This window comes from Elgaria multicarinata, chromosome 23 (assembly GCF_023053635.1).
Source record: "Elgaria multicarinata webbii isolate HBS135686 ecotype San Diego chromosome 23, rElgMul1.1.pri, whole genome shotgun sequence".
In the NCBI taxonomy this organism is placed as follows: Eukaryota; Metazoa; Chordata; class Lepidosauria; order Squamata; family Anguidae; genus Elgaria; species Elgaria multicarinata.
This window is the reverse complement of record NC_086193.1, coordinates 9,465,575-9,489,886: the sequence shown is the minus strand read 5'-3', so window position 1 is coordinate 9,489,886 and position 24,312 is coordinate 9,465,575. Positions and strand designations below refer to the sequence as shown.

Sequence of the window (24,312 nt, the reverse complement as noted above, 5' to 3'; positions counted from 1 at the left end):
TTCAAAATCCCCCTCCTTGAAATTAAAGCGATCTAAGCCTTTCCCTTTTTCTTGAAAGGACAATTGTCTCGCTTAGTTTGCCTAGTTTTGCCTACAGGAAAGTTCCTAGACTCTCTTCAGACCTTTATTGCCTGAATAAAGCTTTGTGGGTTACGTGGCAGACCTCTTTATTGTCTCCCAATAAGGCGGGAGGTTTTGGGAAACACGACAGTACGTGACTCTCAAAAAAAGGAAAGAAAAAAAATACGTGGACGGAGATTACCTTAACAAAACATCCACAACCCCCAAACCCTGACGCAGCAAACAAGTGAAGGAAATGGTCATAAAACCCGAAAATAAACACGAGGGTAAAAAATAATAATGTGGAAGCTAAACAAGAATACCCATCAATGGTCCATGTTCAACAAACAGTAGCAGTAAACTGGATAATCTGATGCAAGGGAAGGCAAAACCCATCACTCCTGCTTTAGGGTGGATTCCTGCATTGAGCAGGGGGTTGGACTTGATGGCCTTGTAGGCCCCTTCCAACTTTGCTATTCTATGGTTCTATGATTCTATTGGCTTTGGTGGCTGTGGCTGATGGGGGATGTAGTCCAAAAGACTGAGAGATCACACGCACACACACCCTGATGACATTTTTGCCTCTCCCAGGACTGGCGCCCGTGGGGGGAATGTGCGAACGTGAACGGAGCTGTAGCATCAACGAAGACCTCGGCCTGGCCACGGCTTTCACTATCGCCCATGAGATTGGCCACACGTGAGTGCCCTCTTGTTCGTGGCTCTTTTTCCTATCGCTGTGCTGATTATTTATTTATTTATTACATTTCTATATCGCCCCACAGCCGAAGCTCCCTGGGCGGTTTACAACAATTAAAAAACAGTGAGCGTTAAAAAGTATACAAAAATTTAAAACCATCAAAAACATAAAAACAACGGTATAAAAACAACAGTATCCATTTTAAAACAACAGTTCTGAGGGCTGTTAAAAAACAAAGTTAGCGTTGTTAAATGCTGTTAAACACCTGGGAGAAGAGAAGAGTCTTGACCTGGCGCTGAAAAGATAACAGTGATGATGCCAGGGAAACCTCATCGGGGAGATCATTCCACAATTGGGGGGCCACCACTGAAAAGGCCCTCTGCCTTGTTGCCATCCTCCGAGCTTCCCTCGGAGTAGGCACTCGGAGGAGGACCTTAGATGTTGAGCGCAGTGTACGGGGAGGTTCATGTGGGGAGAGGCATTCCGTCAAGTATTGTGGTCCCAAGACGTGTAGGGCTTTATAGGTTAAAACCAGCACTTTGAATTGGGCTCGGAAATGTATAGGCAGCCAATGCAAGCGGGCCAGAATCGGTGTTATATGTTCGAACCTTCTGGTTCCAGTTATCAAACTGGCCGCTGCATTTTGCACAAGCTGCAGCTTCCGAACCGTCTTCAAAGGCTGCCCCACATAGAGGGCATTGCAGTAATCTAATTTGGAGGTTACCAGAGCATGGACGACTGAAGCCAGGTTATTCCTTTCCAGATAGGGGCGTAGCTGGTCCACCAACCGGAGTTGGTAGAAAGCATTCCGTGCCACCAAGGCACACCTGGGCCTCAAGTGACAGAGATGGTTGTATTGATTTTATGGGTTGCATCGATTATCTTTTCTCCTTTCAGTTAATTGTGGATTTCTCTGTTTGTGGGGGTAAGTCTCTTCGAGACGGTTTTTGCGCGGATTTCTGCCTCTGCCTCTTACCCTGTGTTGCTCCTTCCAGATTCGGCATGAACCACGACGGGGTCGGAAACGGCTGTGGCTCGCGGGGTCAAGAAACCGCCAAACTCATGGCCGCTCACATCACCATGAAGACCAACCCCTTTGTGTGGTCAACGTGCAGTCGGGATTACATTACCAGCTTCCTTGAGTAAGGGTTGGCTTTCCTCCTTGGTCCGTCTTCGACCCACGTCCTTTTCTCTCTTTTCCAAATAGTTGATCAGCCTCTAACATGTGTCTCCTTCGCTCCCCGCGGTCTCCCTCTAGCTCCGGAATGGGTCTCTGTCTCAATAACGCTCCACCCAAGCAAGATTTCATCTACCCAACAGTGGCTCCCGGACAAGCCTACGACGCGGATGAACAGTGCCGCTTTCAGTATGGAGTTAAATCTCGTCAGTGTAAATATGGGGTAGAGAAGACTTCCTGCTTTTATTCTTGATCCCCAAAGGGGTGGTGGGACGGGCAACCCATCAAGCAAGCTCCTTGGCCCATGGAAGGGCTGTCAAAGGGCTGGAGAGCATCTCCTCTAGGAGGGAAGGTGACAACAGCTGGGGTTGTTCTACTTGGAGAAAAAGGAGGCTGAGGGGAGACCTGATAGAGGTGGACCAAATGATGCCTGGTTTGGAGAAGGTGGAGATAGGGAGACATTTTTCTCCCTCTCCCATAATACTAGAACCCATGAAGCTGATGGGTGGGAAATTCAGGACAGATCAAAGGAAGGACTTCTTCGCACAGCACATAGTTAAATGATGGAACTCATGACCACAAGATGTGGCGGTGGCCACTAATTTGGATGGCTTTCAAAGGGGGTTGGATCAATTCCTGGAGGAGAGGGCTATCAAGGGCTACTAGCCTTCAGTATCAGAGGCAGTAAGCCTGTGTGCACCAGTTGCTGGGGAACATGGGCGGGAGGGTGCTGTTGCACCATGTCCTGCTTTTGGGTCCCTGGCCGACAGCTGGTCGGACACTGTGTGGACAGAGCGCTGGAGTAGATAGACCCTCGGTCTGACCCAGCAGGGCCTCTTTCTCTTCATTTGGGGAAATCGAACCTTTTCCTCTGTATCCCTCACCCATTCTCATGCCATGACACCATCCATTTCCCCTGCCTCCCATCATCCCCATCATCCCGCCTTTTGCCCAACACTGGGCCTCAGGGTGGCTTTACAAAATTAAAACACACACAATTAAAACCTACGAATAGAAATATACAAACGCTAAAAATATAATTCAATGCACCTCCATATTAAAGCATTTTAAATATCCAACAATTAAAATACATAATGGCGGTCCAGACTATTCGCCAAAGGCCTGCCAAAACAAAAATGGTTTTGCCTGCCTCTGAAAACACATCAGGGAGGGAGCCAGTCTAGCTTCCCTGGGAAAGGAGTTCCAGATGCCTGGGGCACTGGGGCAGCCACCGAGAAGGCCCTGTCTCCCGCGTTCCCACCAGGAGGGCCTGTGAAGATGGCGGGACTGAAAGAAGGGCCTCTCCAGAAGATCTCAAAGCACGGGCAGGCTCAGAAGGGAGAATACGGTCTTTCAGATAACCTGGACCCGAGCGGTAGAGGGCTTTATAGGTCATAACCAGCACTTTGAATTGTGCCCGAAAACAGACTGGAAGCCAGTGGAGCTGTTTTAACCGGGGACTTGTCTGCTCCCTGTCACCAGCCCCGGTCCACGCTGTACACTGTCTCCTTTTTCATCCTCCAGGAAGTTTGCAGTGAGCTTTGGTGTCTAAGCAAGAGCAACCGGTGTATCACCAACAGCATCCCAGCTGCAGAAGGAACCATTTGCCAAACTAACACCATCGAAAAGGGGGTAAGAGAAGCCACGGGGCCAAAGCCGGATGAGATGTCGGATGCCGGATGTGATTTTATTTATTTATTGCATTTATTTATTGTGAGGCTCAGTTCAGCCCACAGGTCAGTCAACGCAGTGGGAGAACTCCACTCAACGGTTGAGTTTTTAAGGGGTGCGCCCCACACAATGTGTTCTAAATCCACCATTGTGGGACTGTGGGCTCTCGTGGAGTTGAGTAAAATCCATCATGGTGTTTGATTGACAGTTCCTCTACCTTCTCTCCTCCCCCAGTCCTCCCGATGGTATCCCATCAGCCATTGCTGGAAAAAATAAATAAATCCTGGCGGCTCTCCTAGAGCGGCACTCGCTCCTTTCACCGCTCTTGCCAGAGAACTCTGTAGCCAGTGGGAAAAGTCAACGCAACGCAAGGGGAAACGCCATGGAGCCCTCCACACAAAACACAACGTTTGTGCAGGAGCTCTTCTTTACACAGTGTGGATATTCAGAATGGAGTGTTTTCCAAAAAAACCTCCACCGTTGCATGGAGTTTTCCCGCCAGACAAAAAAACCTCCACCGTGTATTTCCTGCCCTACCTGGGAGGTGTCAGGGATCGAACCCAGGGCCCTCTGTATGCAAAGCAAGGACTCTCCCACAGAACCACGGCCCCTCCCCTGGGTTTTGTGGATTGTCAGGTGCCTTTCATTCCTCCCTCCGCTCAGGGATGGAATCAGATGTGTTCCAATTCGCTGGATTTGCACACATGCGGACTTGCGAAAACGCACGCATTTCCATACATGTGCAAAACCATCCCAAATGCGCATTTCTATGTATTCGCTTATGGGGGGGAAATGTGGATTTTCAACCAGGTTTTTTTAAAATATATATATGCATTTTTCTAGTATTAAAATTCATAAAATTCTGGAAAAAAATTTAAAAAATGGCCCGCAAGTCCATGGAATCTGTGTTCCTTGGGAAAAGTGGACACACCCACACCCCTTCCTTCCGTCCTGCTGCCCAGCTGATCCAGGCTGATCAGCTAAGGATGGTGGGATCCTTTTAAAGGAGTGAACCATGTGCTTTGAGTGACTAATGCTTTGCATCTATTCTCCCACTCTCCCACGCCATCCTCAGTGGTGCTACAAGCGGGAGTGTGTCCCTTTCGGCACACGGCCAGAGGGCATAGACGGAGTGTGGGGCACGTGGTCATCATGGGGCGAATGCAGCCGGACGTGCGGAGGAGGCGTTTCCTCATCCATCCGCCACTGCGACAGCCCACGGTAAGCGGACCTCAGCCAAAACCCGACATAGAATCATAGAATAGTAGAGTTGGAAGGGGCCTACAAGGCCATCGAGTCCAACCCCCTGCTCAATGCAGGAATCCACCCTAAAGCATCCCTGACAGAGGGTTGTCTGGCTGCCTCTTGAAGGCCTCTAATGTGGGAGAGCCCACCACATCCCTAGGTCACTGGTTCCATTGTCGTACTGCTCTAACAGTCAGGAAGTTTTTCCTGATGTCCAGCTGGAATCTGGCTTCCTTTAACTTGAGCCCGTTATTCCGTGTCCTGCACTCTGGGAGGATGGAGAAGAGATCCTGGCCCTCCTCTGTATGACAACGTTTCAAGTCTTTGAAGAGTGCTATCATGTCTCCCCTCCATCTCCTCTTCTCCAGGCTCAACAAGCCCAATTGTTTCATTCTCCGAAACATGCCCTTGTCAGGCTTTGCTGGCTGACCGAACCTGAAAGGTGACGGCTGCAATTCATCCCGGGTGATAAACCTGTCAAGGCCAGGGAAGGAGGGAGGGTGAGGTGAGGCGGTACACAGCGCTGGGGTTTTACTAGTTCAATGAAGTGAATTCAATGAGGCAGAGAAGAACCCTTTTCCAATCCAGGGTTGAAAATCCGAGGGATTCAACGCGTAAAGGTGAGGGTGAGGCTCAGGGTCTAGGACCAGGCTGATAAGATCCACCGTATAGCTACAACGTTGTGTCTTCAGCAATTGTCCTGTGCCTTCTGGCTGCTTTTAAGTTCAGCGTCCTGGTGGTGGAGCAGCTGCTGGTGATTAGTCCTCTGTATGGTTGAATATGAGCCAACAGTGTGATGTGGCTGCAAAAAAAGCGAATGCTATTTGGGACTGCATTAATAGGTGTATAGCTTCCAAATCGTGCGAGGGACTGATTCCCCTCTGTTCAGCCCTGGTTAGGCCTCATCTTGAGTATTACGTCCAGTTCTGGGCACCAAGAAGGATGCAGGTGAGCTGGAGGGGTCTGGAAACAAAGCCGTATGAGGAGAGACTGAAAGAACTGGGCATGTTTAGCCTGGAGAAGAGAAGATTGAGGGGAGACATGAGAGCACTCTTCAAAGACTTGAAAGGTTGTCACACAGAGGAGGGCCAGGATCTCTTCTCGGTCATCCCAGAGTGCAGGACATGGAAAAATGGGCTCAAGTTACAGGAAGCCAGATTTCGGCTGGACATCAGAAAAACCTTCCTGACTGTTAGAGCAGTACGACAAAATGTCAGGAAAATCTTCCTGACTGTTAGAGCAGTACGACAATGGAACCAGTTACCTAGGGAGGCAGTGGGCTCTCCCACCCTAAGAGGCAGCTGGACAGCCATCTGTCAGGGATACTTTGTGGTGAATTCTTGCATTCAGCAGGGGGTTGGACTCGATGGCCTTAGAGGCCCCTTCCAACTCTACCATTCTGTGATTCTCATTTTAAGTGTACAGACTCTAGCTCTTTTACATAAAGCCTCCTTCGCTCTGCTGGGGTGAGGGGAACCCGCTCCTCTGACTCCGACGGAGGGTTGCAGCAGAGCATTGATCCTTATCCTCTAGTGACCCTCAAGCTGCTTCTGTTCTCACCCGGGTCTGCGACCTGCCATTCCCCTTCATCCTCGGAGAAATCCGAGGGAGGCATGACAGCTCTTTGCCATGCCCGCGGTGTCTCCAGTGCCCACGTCTCCTTTCTCCTTTCTGTCCCAAAGGCCAACCATCGGAGGAAGGTACTGCCTGGGTGAACGGAAGCGCTATCGCTCCTGCAACACGGACGTGAGTAGCAAGAAAATGCTCCGAAGGAGGTCTGCAGAGCATGGGGTCCCAATCCGGTCTCACGGCCATGTCCCTTCCCTCAACCGCGGGATGGTTTCTCGACTTTTGCGCATTCTAAGAGGTTGAAACTGAGGCCTTTGCTAGACCAACGTTTATCCCGGGGTGAACCCCGAGATCGTCCCTGTGTGTCCAGATGACGCACAGGGGATCCCAGGCTCAGGGAGGGATCAACCATCCCGGGGCAAGGGTTATCCCCCCCTTGCCCCGGGATAACGGGCACCACTTTTAGCCGGATATTATTCGCGGTCTCGACGGGAGCGTGTGGCGCCTCTAACAAGCAGTTTTCCCAGCTCCTTGCAATTACTTGCAAGGAGACGGGATGGGGGAGAGATTAGGGCCACTGAAGGGGAGAGATCAGGGACAGGGGGGAGAGATCAGGGATGGGGGGAATTCAGGGAAGGTTTTTTTTAAAAAAAACATACTCACTTTCGCGCAGGAGCACTCCTGCGCATTCAGCCCCGTCAGTAAAAAAAAAATGGCGGGTGTGCCTTGCGTGTAGACTAAGGTGAGATCCCGCGATATTTGCATCACGGGATCTCCCCTGGTCAGGCCCGGATTTACAGGTAGGCCTAACAAAGGCCTAAATCAGACTCTATCTTCTGTGGCTGAGCTAACCATGGTCAACTCCCCACCAAAGTATTTTTAGTGCTCCCAGCAAAGTTTTCGGTGTAGGCCAGAATATGTTGTCTGTGCTCTACAGGTGTTGAGGAATGATACGTCTAGGGATATCGCAGGCTCCCGAAAGTTTCCGTAGTCCGACAGACTTCCCCGATTCTCCTCCCCGCCAAATCCAGCTCCCTGGGCAGTCACACATTCACACCCCACTCTTCAAGCGCTGCATGACCTGACATGGGCCCAGCAGCCATCCGCCCTGGTCTGAAGCCTCAATTTTTGCGCAATTACGAAGGCTCCTGAATTTGCGTATTTCCCACGTTACGCAAATGGCGGCCGTAAAGGCCCCGTTCACACAACATCAAAGGAACGAGTGCTCCATTCACACCTTTAATCTTGCAGCCATTTACGCAGGATAGGAAATGCGTAATTTATGGAGCCTCCTGTCATACCTAACCCTACTGCCCTTGTTTTGGGAGAAGATGCTTCAGGTCATCAATCAGAATCAGAATCAGAATCAGAACTAGAAGACGCAGCACCAGACACCCTGTACCAGTGGGGGAGGAAGCTCACGGGCGATTCCCCAGCTGGAAGTCAGCCTTCTCCAGAGCTTATCTCCTCAAGGCCAAATCCTTGAGGATTTGAGTGTCCCGACAAGCTAGCTGATGCTAGGGTCCACCAGAAGCTCAAACGCATGGGGCGGAAGGAAGGCGTGAGAAAGTCAGTTTGATTGCGCCAGAACCTGCCTCCGCACCAGGCGCTCTGAAATTACGGGCGTTTGGGAAGTGGCTTCCTATTCTTCTTGAGCGGACAATTGTCTTGCTTAGTTTGCCTAGTTTTGCCTAGGGGGACGTTTCCAAGAGGTCAGAGTCTCTTCAGGTAGAAGAGACATTTGTTGCTTAATAAAGGCTTTGTGGATTCCTTAGCAAGCCTCGTCATTTGCCTCCCATCGAAAGCAGGAGTGTTCTGAGAAACACAACACCTCCATTGTGCGCAGCAATGGAGGCTCCAGACCAGGATGAATGGGCTCACGGCCTCATCAGGTGCTTGCCGAGTCATGGAGAAGCTCGTGAGTCCATACATTCCTAATCACGTCCCACAGATAGATAATAATAATAATAATAATAATAATAATAATAATAATAATAATAATGGGGGTCTTTCTTTCTCCCCACCCTGCCTCAGGACTGTCCTCCTGGATCACAAGATTTCCGAGAGCTTCAGTGTGCTGAATTTGATCACATCCCCTTCCGAGGCAAATATTACACCTGGAAAACGTACCGTGGAGGTAGGTCTCCTTTTTCCTGGTGGACAGCTTCAACATCCAGGTGCGGATTATAATAATAAGCCTTCACGTGGGGCTGCAACCAAATGTTGCAGTATGGGGTGCTCTTTTCCAGGGTGCCAGCCAGCCAGCCAGCGATGCCCTTTTCCAGGGTATTCTATTCCATTCCCTTTCCTGAACATGAGACATGGACATAACGGGCGACACACAGCTGCTCAGGGTTCTTTTCCTTCCAAGATCCAGGAGCAGGTTTACAAGATGGTCCAAAGTGTAGGCTGGCTAAGGGACAGCAAAGAGCAGGCAACGCCAATCCAGAGTCATAAGGCGGTTCAGGGTCTTGTCGTGCTTCTCAAAAAGCTCCTGCCTTCTTGGGAGACAATAACGAGGCCTGCTAAGTAATCCACTCTGTACAGCACCATGTACATTGATGGTGCTATATAAATAAATAATAATAATAATAATAATAATAATAATAATAATATTTTTTTATAATTTTTTTTTATTTTCTACAATACTTAAACATACACATTTACATTCACATAAAAACAACAACAACAACAACATACTACATAATGTTCAATTTGAATACAAAATCTTATCTTAATAACATAATCAAATAACCTACAAGTGCACCCCCCACCTCGGGATCTCATTCCTGATTCCAGAATCTCATACTTTCTTCTGCTGGTGGTTTCCCACTTCCTTTTGAAAACACAAATATTAGGAACTGTTTCCAAATTCCTTCAAAATCATTTGATTTAGCTATACCTCTTCTCCATTTAATATTACTTGTTAATTTATCATTAATAGCTATATCCCATACTTCTTTATACCATTCTTCAATAGAATATTCCCCTTGAATCTTCCAGTTCCTAGCTACAATCAATCTTGCTGCAATCAACAAATTCGTTATCAGTTCCTTAGTTTCCTTTTTACATTTAAAATCTTCTTCAAATAGTGACAGCAATGCAACTTTTGGTGTTCGTTCTATCTTCATTTCCACAATTTCTTCAATCTCCAAAAACACCATCTTCCACAATTTCTGAACATAGTTACATTCCCACCACATATGCAAATACGTTCCTTTAACCCCACAACCTCTCCAACAATTTTCTGATTGCTGATTGTTTATCTTATTCAATCTAACCGGAGTTAGGTACCACCTCCATACAATTTTAAAATAATTCTCTTTTATTCTTACTGACATATTTCTCAACGCTCTTTGTTTCCATAATCCCTCCCAACCCTGTTGTCCTATTTGTACCTTCAAATCTGTCTCCCAAACCATTTTACCCGAATTATCCACCGTCCCTTTCTCTACCAATATTCTATATATTTCACTCATCAACCCTTTTAACACTGTTCTTTTCTCCCTTTCATTATCTTTCTTAACTATTAGTTCCTCAAACTTTGTTAATTCTCTACACTCTCCATTATCTCTTACCCACTTTTTAGTCCACTGTTCTAATTGCCTATAATTTAACCAAGTTAATTTTTTATCCTTCAAAACCTCTTCCATATCCTCTCTTGTACTCATTCCTCTTAACCAATCCTTTAATTCCACTTTATTTTTTTCTATTAAAACTTTACTTAATCTACTCTTTAATTCCTCCGGGAAATTCTTCAACATTATTACCGGTGACAAAGGAGAGCCGCTCGGAAGCAGCTCCCCTTTATATTTACTCCAAATTTCCCAGTGAAACCTCAAGAGCGGGTTATTTATACTTTCCACCCATTTTTTTTTTCCTTTCCATAAAAAATACATTTTCCAATTTAGTCTCTATATTACTCGTATTTTTTTCTTCCATCCAATCTAATTCCCCTAATCCTATAATTGCCTCCACTATATATCTTAATCTATTAGCTACATAATATAATTTAATATTCGGGAGACCCAATCCTCCCTTTTTTTGGCTCAAATACCATTTACTTTTATTTACCCTCGCTTTCTTATCACCATTACAATAATTATTTATAATCCTTTGCCAACTTTTTAGCTCTAATTCTGAAATTTTTATTGGTAGCATCCTGAACACAAAATTAATCTTTGCTAAAATCTTCATTTTTATTAATGCTATTCTTCCAAACCAAGATAAATTTAACCTTTTATATTTTTCCAATTTTGCTAAAATCTCTTTTTTTAACACATTTAAATTCTCTTTCTCTAAACTCTCTAATTTCTGCGTAATTTTTATTCCCAAATATCTAATCTGATTCTTAACTCTAATTTCTCTTCCCTTTTCTTCCCAATCCTTCTCTTCCTTTTTAGTATAATTAAACAACATCAATTCTGATTTAGACCAATTTATTTTTAACCCTGTAATATCCTCAAATTCTCTCAATTGTTGTTTAATTCTCCCCATCTTCTCTATTGGATTCTTTATCGTCAACAACGTGTCGTCTGCAAACATATTCAATTTAATTTCCTTCATACTACCTATTCCTTCAATCTCCTCATCTTCTCGTATTGCATTCGCCAATAATTCCATTACCATTACAAATAGGACTGGTGAGAGCGGACAACCTTGCCTTGTCCCTCTGGCTAGTCGTATCTTATCTGTCACACCATCATTCACTACCACTACGGCTGTATTTTGAGAGTATAACTGTTCTATTATCGCTTTAAATTTATTTCCAAACCCCATTTTATTTATAACCATCTTTAAAGCTTGCCAGCTCACACAATCAAAAGCCTTAAAAATATCCAATGCCAGAATTCCCGCTTTAACCTAGACTTATTTATCACCTGTATTGCATTTAATACTCTTCCCACTAAATTAGGCATCTGTCTACCTGCCACAAATCCACATTGATCCTCCCCTATATATTCCTCTATAAATTTATTCAACCGCCTTGCTAAGATAGTTGAAAAAAGTTTAGCATCTTGGTTTATTAATGAAATAGGTCTATATGAATCAGGGACAGTCAAATCTTTATCTGGTTTTGGTATTAAAATTATTAATGAGTGTTCCCATGATTCTGGCGTTCTATCCCCTTCCAATATGGAATTATACAAATTTATTAATTTTGGTATTAAAATTCCTTTAAAAACTTTATAATATTCTGGTCCTAAACCGTCTACCCCCGGTGATTTACCCGGCTTCAGGTTCTCAATTACTTCTTCTACTTCTCCTTGCGTTATTACCTTCTCCATTAACTCTTTATGCTCTATTTTTATTCTCTTCTTTATATATTTTTCTATATAAGCTTCCAACTTTTGTTTTTGAGTATCCTTTCCCTTATACAATTCCTGATAAAACTCCTGAAAAATCTTTACTTTATCCTTCATTGTATGACAATACTTCCCTTGTTTATCCTTCAAAATCCCTATCCCGTTCCTGGCTTTTTCTTTTTGTGTGAGCCTGGCAAGCACTTTAGAATTCCTGTTACTGTTTTCAAAATACTCCCTTTTCATATATATTAAATTCTTTTGAACCTCCTCTAAATTTAAATTTTCTAATTGTTTTTTCTTTGCCTGTATTTCTATTAATTTATATTTATTTTTATGTTGCCAATAATCTTTCTCCATTTTCTTAATCTCTTCCTCCAATTGTTCCTGCTCTGCTACTTGTTGCCTTCTTAAATTACACATTTCTCTAATACATATCCCTCTCGATACTGCCTTCATGGTATCCCAAACTACTGCCCTTGACGTTCCTCCCTTCTCATTAATTTCCCAAGCCTCTATCATTTCTCTTTGCATTTTTTCTACCACCTTATTATACTTCAAAAGTTTTGTGTTTAGTTTCCACCTAAACGCTTCCTTATAATTCTTTTTAACTGTAAATTCTAAACTTAACAATGCATGGTCCGTTACCTTTATTACCCCCATTTCCATTTTACATACCTTACTTGCAAACTCTTTTGAAACCATTATATAATCTATTCTAGAGTATGTCTGATGAACTGAGGAGTAATAAGAAAATCCCGGATTCAAGCCATTCAGTAAACGCCAACAATCTACATAATCTTTTTCTTTTACTAGTTTATTCAATATAGTAATATTATTTCTTTTTTCCACATTTGAGGGGTTTGATCTATCCACTCTATTATTCATTACCATATTAAAATCCCCAGCTAAAATTAGATATCCTTCCCTAAACTCCTCTATTTCATTAAATAAATTCATAAAAAACTCTCTATGTCTCTCATTAGGGGCATAAACATTTACTAATGTATATTGTTCACTTTCTATTTTCCCCTTTATCATAAGATATCTACCATTATCATCCTTTCTTACAGTTTCCAATATGAATCCACTTTTTTTTGAAATCAAAATTGCTACTCCATTTTTCTTTGACGTCCCTAATGACTTCTCATAATAAACAGACCACCTTGTCCGGATTTCATTTACGCCATCAAATTTTTGGTGTGTTTCTTGCAACATAATAATATCTGATCTTTCTTTATTTAACATTTGTTCTATTCTCCTCCTTTTCACGACTGCCCCCAGACCTTTAACATTGAGCGTTGATACTTTAATATTCTTATTCATAATCACCCTTTTGATTTTCCTTCCGATCCCGTGTGCTCTGCAACTCATAAACATATACAACACCAAATATAAAAATAAACCCTGAACCCCCCTTCATCCCCCTCCCTCCCACCCTAATGTTCCTCCCCAACCCCTCTTCCCCCCCACTACTTTCCCCCTCCCCATATCCCCGTGAGTCTATTACTCCGGCCATCTAACTTAGGGGAGAGGGGGGAGGCGGCGCCCCGCCATAACGGCACGATCCCTGTATTTAACTACTTATCATATTAATTATCTCATAACAACATTCCGCATTTACCCCGTCCCAGACGCCCCGGCTACGGCTCCATTCTCATCTCCAGCTCCAAAACTTGCATCATTACATAACCCCAATCTCTTCAGCAGCTCCTTGCCTTGCTCCAGTGAGGTTACTCTATGTTCACCCCCAGCATAGGAAAACTTTAAAAAAAACTGGGTAACCCCAAGCATATCTCACTGTATTTTTTGTTAACGTTTCAGTTATTTGCTTAACGCTGCGCCTCCATTGGAGTGTTTGCTGACAAAGATCGTTGAATACTTGCGCTGTTTTGCCTTTATATTTAATCATGACCATAGCCCTCAATTTCTTCATCACTTGCTCTTTTTTGTAGTAACTGCCAAATCTCACAAGAATGTCTCTGGTTGATCCTCTATACTTTGCTCCTCCCACTCTATGGATCCTTTCAATATCACAGTCTTTTATATCCAGATCTGGCATCATATCGTTGAACCACTTCAAAACTATTTTTCTCAAATCCTCTTCTGGTTCTTCAACAAATTGTTTAATGCGTACATTGCAACGCCGCTCCTGATCTTGAAGTCGGATCAGCTGTAGATCTTGACTTTGAAATTTTAGCTCACAACTTTTTTCAAAGACATCCTGTTTTTTCACAAGTGCTTTAACTTCCACATCTAGCTTCTTTATCTCTCTATCATTAGCCGCGATCTTATCTGCTAGCACCCCCATCCATGAAGCTGCATTTTTTTCATTAATATCCATCTTCTTGCTCAAAGTGGCAGTGCTATCTAGAATCAATTTCTTCAATTCTTCCAGTGCAACTGAAATTGGCTCCGTGCCAGAACCCTCAGCCATTTTGATAGATCCGTCTGAATCACTTCCAGAACTTTGTAAGTCTTTTTCTACAGACACTTTCTCAAGACGGGCCAAATTATGGTTAGAAGGATCAATTCTTTGCCAAGTAGCCTTCCCCAGGGTTTTTTTCCCTTTTTTTCTGATATACGGCATGGATCTATTTTTAACTCTCAGTCACTGTCCCGATTACAATCCACCGCGTCTCTCTCTTCTTACGCAGATAAACACTTATTCTTCGATGCTCTTTTTTTTTTTTTAAGAGGGGTGAATTTACTGCCAATTAAGCCTTTCTCTCAGATTAGGAGTATATAAATCATCACTTTATCAGACTAGAACACAGGAGAGCTCTAACATTCCAAAGTTAGTTTCGCTTTCTGCTCCCCCCTCCTTCCGTCTGCTTGCAGCCAGAGAACGGGCTGTTTTTCTCCTCCTTATTCTGAGTCTGCTTCCAAAAAAACAGGATTTTCACCCTCTCTTAACAATCATAATCATCCTCCTTCACTTTCATTAACGACCCATGCCTTTTTAGATGAGATAATTAGCTTTTCAGATCCCCCCTTCGGGAGCTCTCAAGAAGAGACCTTACCCGTCATGACGTCCGGCTCCACCCCCCCAATAATAATAATAATAATAATAATAAAGCTTTATTCAAGCCATAAACATCTCTTCCCACCTGAAGAGAGTCTAATCTCTAGGAACTTTCCCCTAGGCAAAACTGTGCAAACTAAGCGAGACAATTGTCCTTTCAAGAAGAATGGAAAGCCCTTTCCCAAGATGCGTTAACTTCAGAGGGGCTAGTTCTGAGGCAGCTTCTGATGGGGCGCCAGCCGGGCAGACTTTCTCTCGCCTTCCTTTTGCTCTGCCCGGTTTAGTCTGCGGCGTACTCTAGGATCGGCTAACCTCTCCGTGCTCTCTCCTTCGGAAGAATGTTGGCTTCCCACTGACTGTGTTGTGTGGGGAGCACCCCCTAAATACTCAACCGTTGAGTGCAGTTTTCACCCTGCGTTGACTAACGTATTGTCTGAACTGAGCTTCGCTCTCCAAATCATCTCCCCCTACAGGCGGTGTGAAGTCCTGCTCACTGAACTGCCTGGCCGAAGGCTTCAACTTCTACACGGAGAGAGCCGCGGCCGTGGTGGACGGAACCCCCTGCCGCCAGGATTCGAACGACATCTGCGTCAGCGGAGAATGCAAGGTGACGGCGCAGTGGCTCTAGCCACCCCTCCCCTCTGCGTGCCTGCCACGGAGTTGTGATTCAAGTTTCATGAGAAGCTTTTGGGGCTTACTTGGGAAGGGGGTTTGCATGCAAGAATATGATTGGGACAGGGTATGAAAACAGAGTGTGCGAACAAAACTGTGCCAACAGAGTGTTGAACTAGATGGACCCTTGGTCTGACCCAGTATGGCTCTCCTTATGTCTTTATGTTCATATACTGTAATCCTCAAGGAGAAATACGAATTCTAGAAAGGGAAGGCCTGCTGGAATAACAGAGCCTTTAATTCCCACTTCAAAATGTTCAGAGAGGTCATTAGATGCTTTAAAAGCAGATTAGACCAATATATGGAGGAGGAAAAGGCTATGAATGGTTACTAGTCATGATGGCTATATGATGCCTCTAGTATCGGGGGCAGTGTGCCTACGTACACCAGTTGCTGGGGAACATGGATAGGAGGGTGGTTTTACACTCATGTCCTGCTTGTAGGCTTTCCGGTGAAAGCTGGTTGGCTACAATGCTCAGTAGATAAGCGGTCTGATCCATTGGAACTCTTCTGATGTTCTCCTCCGTAAGGTTCAGGGCTCTTCTGATGTTCTCCTCCGTAAGGTTCAGGCCTCTTCTGATGTTCTCCTCCGTAAGGTTCAGGGCTCTTCTGATGTTCTCCTCCGTAAGGTTCAGGCCTCTTCTGATGTTCTCCTCCGTAAGGTTCAGGGCTCTTCTGATGTTCTCCTCCGTAAGGTTCAGGCCTCTTCTGATGTTCTTCTCCGTAAGATTCAGGGCTCTTCTGATGTTCTCCTCCGTAAGGATCAGGGCTCTTCTGATGTTCTCCTCCGTAATGTTCAGGGCTCTTCTGATGTTCTCCTCCGTAAGGATCAGGGCTCTTCTGATGCTCTCCTCCGTAATGTTCAGGGCTCTTCTGATGTTCTCCTCCATAAGGTTCAGGGCTCTTCTGATGTTCTCCTCCGTAAGGTTCAGGGCTCTTCTGACGTTCTCCTCCGTAAGGTTCAGGGCTCTTCTGACGTTCTCCTCCGCAAGGTTCAGGCCTCTTCTGATGTTCTCCTCCGTAAGGTTCAGGGCTCTTCTGATGTTCTCCTCCGTAAGGTTCAGGGCTCTTCTGATGTTCTCCTCCGTACGGTTCAGGGCTCTTCTGGTGTTCTCCTCCGTAAGGTTCAGGGCTCTTCTGATGTTCTCCTCTGTAAGGTTCAGGGCTCTTCTGATGTTCTCCTCTGTAAGGTTCAAGGCTGTTCTGATGTTCTCCTCCGTAAGGATCAGGGCTATTCTGATGTTCTCCTCCATAACCTCTCCTCATTTATTTCCCATAAGCACGTGGGCTGTGACCGCATCCTCGGGTCGGATACCAAGGAAGACAAATGCCGGGTGTGTGGAGGAGACGGGAGTTCCTGTGAAACCATTGAAGGGATCTTCAACCACTCGCTGCCTGATGGAGGTGGGTGAAGGACCTAGAGGGCAAGCAAGCGGGCCGCCCTGGGCGTCGCTGACGATTTCGCCACTACAATTAGCCCGTTGCCTGGGCTGATTTTTTTCCCCCATTTGTCCTGTAGGCTACGAAGAGGTGATATGGATCCCCAAGGGATCGGTGCATATTGACATCCGAGAACTCAACCTTTCTGTGAACTATCTTGGTGAGCTGCTTGGAAGGGCCTGATGGCTTTGAGGTGACCTCTTACCTGCATTGAGCAGGGGGTTGGACTCGATGGCCTTATAGGTCCCTTCCTGCTCTACTATTCTATGGTTCTATGATTCTATACCTCTAGCTTTACAACTCATTCTCCCCTGCAAACCTGAAAATCTCTCTCTCTTTCTCTCTCTCTCTCTCTGTCTGGGCATGTCTACACCAGTCGAAATCCCGGGGATTGTCCCTGTACGTCCACATGACTCACAGCGGATCCTCCATTTCCCCAGGCTCTCGCCATACCCTTTTTTCTCAGTTTTTCCCATGGTCCTGGGACGATTCCAAGGACCGTGGGTGGTATGGCTGTCTGTCCCGGATTCTTCCCTGTGAGTAGCGGCGGTCATCTGTGGGAAAGAGCTGGGATGGGAAGAATCCAGGGCCATTCGGGGTGGGGTGGGGAGTGGGGTCAGGCCTTTTGTGTTTTGTTTTGTTTTTACTTTTTTTGTGCTCCAGCTCCTGTATTCTTAAAAAAAATGGCGGGCGTAACATCTTTTTTCCTCCCTGGACGTCTCGCGCCAGGTGTGAACACAGAGGGAGGATCTCACGGTCAACAGATCGCAAGATCCTCCCCCCTCCCTCCCGAATCACCGGAAGGTGTAGAACTGCCCTCTCTCTCTCTCTCTTTTCCATCCACTGTATTGTGTACCATCATTAACCATTGGTCTCTTGGTCTTCTTCCTCCAAGCATGAAACAGCCAAGAACCACCCATCTTTCTCTTAGATGCTTTCTTTTGGCTTCTCCTTGCAGCTCTGAGAGGGGAGAATGACGAGTACTTTGTCAATGGGAAACTCTCTATTGACCCTCCCCGGCGCTTTGACGTTGCCGGGACCACGTTCCACTACAGGCGCTCACAGGATGAGCCGGAATCACTGGAGGCCCTTGGTCCAACCAACGTCACTCTCATCGTCATGGTAGGTTATAGTGCTAAGCTAAAAATGTGTGTTGTGGGAGAGGAAGGGTTGGTATTGCAGAATGCTTTATAAAAGGATCAAAATGGGGTTCCCTCTTTGGGCAATTATATGGCAAAAGGGCTGAGAAATTGATTCTTTGCATGATCCCTGATAGGCTAGGATTGCCCCAGTGACCATTAAAAGAAATATTGCCCATCATTCTGATTGGCAACGTCTGCCCTGAGTGACATCATCACATAACTAAGTCTGATTGGCTCCATAAGCATTGTGATGTTAGCATGTCCAGTGCGGAATCCCTGATAGGTTGGGATTTATTTTTATAATAAATCCCCCTCCCGAGTGCTGTGATGTAGCTGTCCCCTCTCTGCAGGTCCTTGTGCGGCAAGAACGGCAGAAGATTCGATACAAGTTCAACTCACCCATTGCTCGCAGTTCCATGACCCAGTACTTATGGCACTACATCTCATGGACAAAATGTTCGGCCATCTGTGCTGGAGGTAAGGGTTGTTATAGTGGAGATCTCAGAAGGGAAAGGGGGAGAGATAAAGCCCAGATTATGATTAAGCTTTACATGGCTGATTGGCTACGTAGGCCAGTATGGGATCCCTGCTTGGCTGGGATCCCTTCAGGAACAATGTAGTTTCCAGCTATGCACGCCTATGGGAGAGGAGAGGAGCTGCTTTCTTCTCTCTGTTGAGTCTCAGCATCCTGACCCTTTTGCAGGCAGTCAAGTTCAACCCGTCGTCTGCAGGAACCAGGCCGACAGTTCCACGGTGTTCAACCATTTCTGCAGCCTGGAAACCAAGCTTCCTGAGAGGCAGCGGTTGTGCAACACTGAGCCGTGTCCCCCGACGTGAGTTTGGTCGTTCCCCGCATCTGTGGGGCTGCGTCTGGGTGCAGGGTGACGTGCAGGAGATGTTCCTCCAAAGGGAGGATGAGGTTGGGGGCAGCTGAGGCCAATTTGGCCCAAGGGGGAGGAAAAACACTCTCAGGTTTTGAACTGATATGTAAGAAAGTTGCTTCAGTGTACATCTGTGTTGCTATTGTTGCTGTTCTTTTTATCAAGAGTTGCAGTTAAGAGGAAGAAAGGAAAAGACATGGGGAGAGACAGACAGAGGTGCCTGGAAGGAATTGAGTAAAAAGGGGGGAGTTTTGGAATGGAAAAAGGAGAAAAGGGAAAAGGAAAGAAAATATGCAAGAGCAAAAAACCTGGAAAGGGAAAGGTGTATTTTAATGCTGACTGTTTTTAACCTATGTAAACCGCCCAGAGAGCTTCGGCTATGGGGCGGCATATAAATGTAATAAATAAATATAAATAAGTAATAAGGGTATATGCACGCAGACAGAAACCTGGAGGGAAACTAAGGCAGAATAAAACATACAAAGGGTGCAGGGGGGGAGAGAGAGAGAGAGAAAGAGAATGGAATTTAATAGGGATAAATGCCAAGTTCTACATTTAGGAAATAGAAACCAAATGCACAGTTACAAGATGGGGGATACTTGGCACAGCAATACTACAAACGAGAAGGATCTCGGAATTGTTGTAGATTGCAAGCTGAATATGAGCCAACAGTGCGATGTGGCTGCAAGAAAGGCAAATGCTATTTTGGGCTGCATTAATAGAAGTCTAGCTTCCAAATCGCGTGAGGTACTGGTTCCTCTCTATTTGGCCCTGGTTAGGCCTCATCTAGAGTATTGCGTCCAGTTCTGGGCTCCACAATTCAAGAAGGACGCAGACAAGCTGGAGCGTGTTCAGAGGAGGGCAACCAGAATGATCAGGGGTCTGGAAACAAAGCCCTATGAAGAGAGACTGAAAGAACTGGGCATGTTTAGCCTGGAGAAGAGAAGATTGAGGGGAGACATGAGAGCACTCTTCAAATACTTAAAAGGTTGTCCCACAGAGGAGGGCCCAGATCTCTTCTCGATCCTCCCAGAGTGGAGGACACGGAATAAGGGGCTCAAGTGACAGGAAGCCAGATTCCAGCTGGACATCAGGAAAAACTTCCTGACTGTTAGAGCAGTATGACAATGGAACCAGTTACCGAGGGAGGTTGTGGGCTCTCCCACGCTAGAGGCCTTCAAGAGGCAGCTGGACAACCATCTGTCAGGGATGCTTTAGGGTGGATTCCTGCATTGAGCAGGGGGTTGGACTCGATGGCCTTATAGGCCCCTTCCAACTCTGCTATTCTATGATTCTGTGAAAGGACTCATTTCTCCGGGCTCCATCAATTTTAGTATCCCGTTCCAGCACGACCAAGGAATTGAGCAAAAGGCAGGGTTGTGCGAAGGGAGGGTGAAGCTGGGCAGACCTGGGCCGAACTTGTTCTCCATGCTTCCCATTGAGTTCCACGAGACCAAGTCAATGAGGGTCAAGCGGAGACCGGGCAAATCCTGACTCCCCACACACACACACACCCCCGACACTCGGCCTCGTCATACATTCAGCCCTCCCCAAATCGGTGTCCTTCGCTGTCCGACTCTTTGCTTTCTGCCTCCCGTCCTGGTCAGCTGGGCGATTGGCAACTGGTCCGAATGCAGCCGTAGCTGCAACCAGGGGGTGCGCACCCGGAGCGTGACCTGCCGGCGCAAAGTCTCTACCACCGAAGAGAAAATCCTGGATGACTCCTTCTGCAGCCTGCCGCGGCCCCGTGTGCTGGAACCCTGCAATAACAAGACGTGCCCCCCGGAATGGGCTGCCCTGGATTGGTCTGAGGTACGTGTCTCTAGACTAGGGGTGCCCCCCCCCCGCACAAATCATGTCTGGCAAGCCCCTGGTCCTCCAACATCTGCTGGCACTGAAACGAGAAAACGCACCCTCTAGGAACGGACTCTATGGTTCATCTCATGGAAGCCTCATTCCTAGAGCATCCCAGGAAGGGCTGTACGCCGCTCTGAGATCTTAATGATATAGGGTGGGGTAGAAATGTTTTAAATAAATAAATAAAAGGACGCAGTGCTCAAAGGTGCCTGCTTGTTTCTGGGGATGCTCTAGGAACGACACTTCTGTGGTGATAGAGGTGTACAAAACTAGGCCTGGTGTGAAGAATGTGGACAGGGAGACCTTTTTTTCTCCCTCTCTCATAATACTAGAACCCAGTGGGGTCATTATCCCATGAAGCTGATGGGTGGGAGATCCAGGACAAATGAAAGGAAGGACTTCACACAGCGCAGAGTTAAACTGTGGAACTCACTACCACAAGATGTGGTGATGGGCTATCAATGGCTACTGGTCCTGATGGTTATGTGCTACTTCCAGTATCAGAGGCAGTAAGCCTATGTGCACCAGTTGCTGGGGAACATGGGTGGGAGGGTGTTGTTGCACCATGTCCTTGTAGTGGGTTCCTGGTCGACAGCTAGTCGGCCACTGTGTGAACTGAGCACTGGACTAGAGGACCCTTGGTCTGATCCAGCAGGGCTCTTCTTAGGTTCTGAAGTCTCCTCCCATATGTACCTGCCCAGACCCTAAGATCATCTTCAGGGGTCCTTCTCTGGGAAACCCTGCCTAAGGACGTGAGGCGGGTGACTACCAGGAACAGGGCCTTTTCTGTTGTGGCACCCCAGTTGTAGAATGAGCCCTGCTTGTGGGTCCCTGGTCGACAACTGGTCGGCCACTGTGTGAACAGAACGCTGGACTAGATGGACCCTTAGTCTCATTTTAACACATCACTACCTCCCGTTACCCCTGAATTTTGGATGCTTGTGTCACCTGAACGCCTTTTTCTCTGCGGTTTCATCCTGCCCCTCAACTTCTCCTTGCAGTGCACCCCCAGCTGCGGACCGGGCTTCCGTCACCGGATCGTGCTTTGCAAAAGCGGCGACCACAGCTCCACCTTGCCGACCTCCCAGTGCCCCGAGAACTCCAAACCCCCCACCAGCATACGGTGCAGCCTCCGACGCTGCCCACCCCCGCGGTGGGTCACTGGCGAATGGGGCGAGGTACGGAATCGCCCTTCTGTATTTCCCTCCGGCACTTTTGCAGTCGGACACAAGGAGTATTCCGGAACGAGCCACTAGGGGGAGCTAGATCCAAGAGGGGGGAAAGAAAGCCAAAGTCGGCCATATTGGTTTGTTTTGACCTATCTTGGGCTAATCTGAAAACGAAATTGGCTACTGCTCTTCCTCATTCTTTCCCCCAGTGCTCTGGGCAGTGCAGTTTTGGCCAGCAAAGACGTTCGGTCCAGTGTGTGGCCCACACGGGACAGCCGTCCGGCGAGTGCGTGGAGACCCTCAAGCCGATGACAATGCAGCAATGTGAGAGCAGGTGTCACTCCGGACCGACGGAGAACCCGGAAGGTACCCGTGTCACAGGATGGTTTTACATTCATTCATGGTACAGATGCAGGGCATCAAAGAGATTTTTTTTTCCCCATCTGAAAAACTAATATTAGCCTGGTTCAGACAACATGGTAAACCATGCTGCTTAACCACAAAATGGTTAGCATGGTTTACCGTGTTGTCTGAACTAAGCCATTGTTGAGCCAATATATTTGGCAGAGTGTCTGCGGGTGAGCAGTATTTGTTGAGTTCACACCTGATCATCCAGGTGAGCAAGGGAACCTTAACCGCAGATGACCAGAGCAAGACAGGTGTGACTCATTGAGTAGCCAAGGTCACACTCTCTCGAATCTCTCTCTCGAAACTCTCTCTCTCTCCCTCCCTCTCAAATCTCTCTCACACTAATCAATCAATCAATCTCTCTCTCTCATCTCTCTCTCTCAAATCTCTCTCTTCCTCTCTTTCAAATCTCTCTCTCTAATCTCTCTCCCTCTCAAAACTCTCTCTCTTTCTCTTTCAAATCTCTCTCTAATCTCTCTCTTTATCTCTCAAATCTCTCTCTCTAATCTCTCTCTCCCTCTCAAATCTCTCTCAAATCTCTCTCTCCCTCTCATATCTCTCGTTCTCTCTAATCTCTCTCTCAAATCTCTCTCTCTTTTTCAAATCTCTCTCTCTCATCTCTCTTTCTTTCTCAAATCTCTCTCCCTCTCAAATCTCTCTCTCTCAAATCTCTCTCCCTCTCTAACCTCTTTCTCTTCCTCAAATCTCTCTCTCTCTTTCTCAAATCTCTCTCTCTCTCTCAAATCTCTCTCTCCCCGTCTCAAATCTCTCTCTCTCTCATCTCTCTCTTTCTTCTTTTTCTTCTCCAGAATGCAAAGATGTGAACAAGGTCGCCTATTGCCCCTTGGTGCTGAAATTCAAGTTCTGTAGCCGGACTTACTTCCGACAGATGTGTTGCAAAACCTGCCAGGGGCGTTAAACCAGAGCGTGTGCCCTCGTGCCGTGAGAAAACTGGAAGGGCCCAGGACGAGGGGGCAGGCCACGCCATTTCCTGACCGCCACCTGCCCCTTGCCACGGATCGCCAGTGAATTCGAAGCGGGTGCCTGGGCCGTGCTATTCCCGGCAGCTCACGAGAAGCCGTACCCTCCCCGTTCCCCGTCTGGCCACTGCGGATGCGCGGGCTGCGGTGGTGGGTGCTAAGCGGGGTGCAAGAGAGCATGGTGCCACAGGCAGAGGCCGGGGAGATAGGTGAGGCGCAACTGAGTGCATTACTTGAAACTCTGACTTTCTAATTTATTTTAGGAGCGCAGCTGGGTACCACAACCACCCTGCTGCTGGGGCATCCCCCATCATGCAATGGGGTGGGAGGCGTCCATTCAAGTCACCAAAACCCCATCAACATCATCCGTATTTCCCCTCTAAAGGCAACACCTAGAAGCTCAGTTCGGACGACACGTTTCTCAGCGGCGGTTTTAGAACTCCGCGGTGGAGTTCTTACACCACCGTTGAAAAATGTGTGGTCTGGAGGGAAAACTCCACGCAACGGTGGAGGCCTTTTTTTTTTTTTTTTTTGGAGAACGCTCCATGCTGATTATACACTGTGTAGAGAAGAGTTCCTGCACAACCGTCGTGTGGCAGGCTCTGTGGAGTTTTGCGTTGCGTTGCGTTGACTTTTCCCACTGGCTACAGAGTTCGCTGGCAAGAGCGGCAAAAGGAGCGAGTGCCGCTCTAGGATTGTATTTTTGCAGCAAAGGCTGTTGGGAGGCCATCGGGAGGACCGGGGAAGGAGAGAGGGAGGAGGAATTGTCAATCAAACACGATGGATTTTTCTCAACTCCACCGGAAGCCACAGCCCCACAACGGTGGAGTCAGAACGTGTTGCGTGGGACGTCCCCCCTATAAACTCAACAGTTGAGTGGAGTTTTCACACTACGTTGACTAACGTGTTGTCTGAACTGAACCAGAATGTCCCCACATTCAATGTGGCCGTTGTGGGCCAACCTTTGGTGGGTCTGTGGAGGAGGCATGGTGAGGGAGTTCGGATTTGCAAGGGAG

At 46.8% G+C, this 24,312-nt stretch overlaps 1 protein-coding gene across 1 annotated transcript in view; it reads left to right on the top strand.

Moving 5' to 3' along the window:
* ADAMTS10 (ADAM metallopeptidase with thrombospondin type 1 motif 10) overlaps window positions 1-23,356 on the top strand; it is a 51,807-nt gene extending 28,451 nt beyond the window's left edge. Inside the window, exons 8-24 of the mRNA XM_063147146.1 lie at window positions 652-757; window positions 1,753-1,899; window positions 2,016-2,157; window positions 3,459-3,566; window positions 4,681-4,826; window positions 6,533-6,596; window positions 8,454-8,556; window positions 15,221-15,354; window positions 16,700-16,823; window positions 16,939-17,019; window positions 17,818-17,981; window positions 18,352-18,478; window positions 18,705-18,834; window positions 20,490-20,694; window positions 21,741-21,917; window positions 22,118-22,274; window positions 23,126-23,356. Of these exons, the coding sequence (XP_063003216.1) occupies window positions 652-757; window positions 1,753-1,899; window positions 2,016-2,157; window positions 3,459-3,566; window positions 4,681-4,826; window positions 6,533-6,596; window positions 8,454-8,556; window positions 15,221-15,354; window positions 16,700-16,823; window positions 16,939-17,019; window positions 17,818-17,981; window positions 18,352-18,478; window positions 18,705-18,834; window positions 20,490-20,694; window positions 21,741-21,917; window positions 22,118-22,274; window positions 23,126-23,235 (2,225 nt within the window). The 3' untranslated portion in view covers window positions 23,236-23,356. The remainder of the gene's footprint in view (window positions 1-651; window positions 758-1,752; window positions 1,900-2,015; window positions 2,158-3,458; window positions 3,567-4,680; window positions 4,827-6,532; window positions 6,597-8,453; window positions 8,557-15,220; window positions 15,355-16,699; window positions 16,824-16,938; window positions 17,020-17,817; window positions 17,982-18,351; window positions 18,479-18,704; window positions 18,835-20,489; window positions 20,695-21,740; window positions 21,918-22,117; window positions 22,275-23,125) is intronic.
* Window positions 23,357-24,312: the final 956 nt, after the last annotated feature.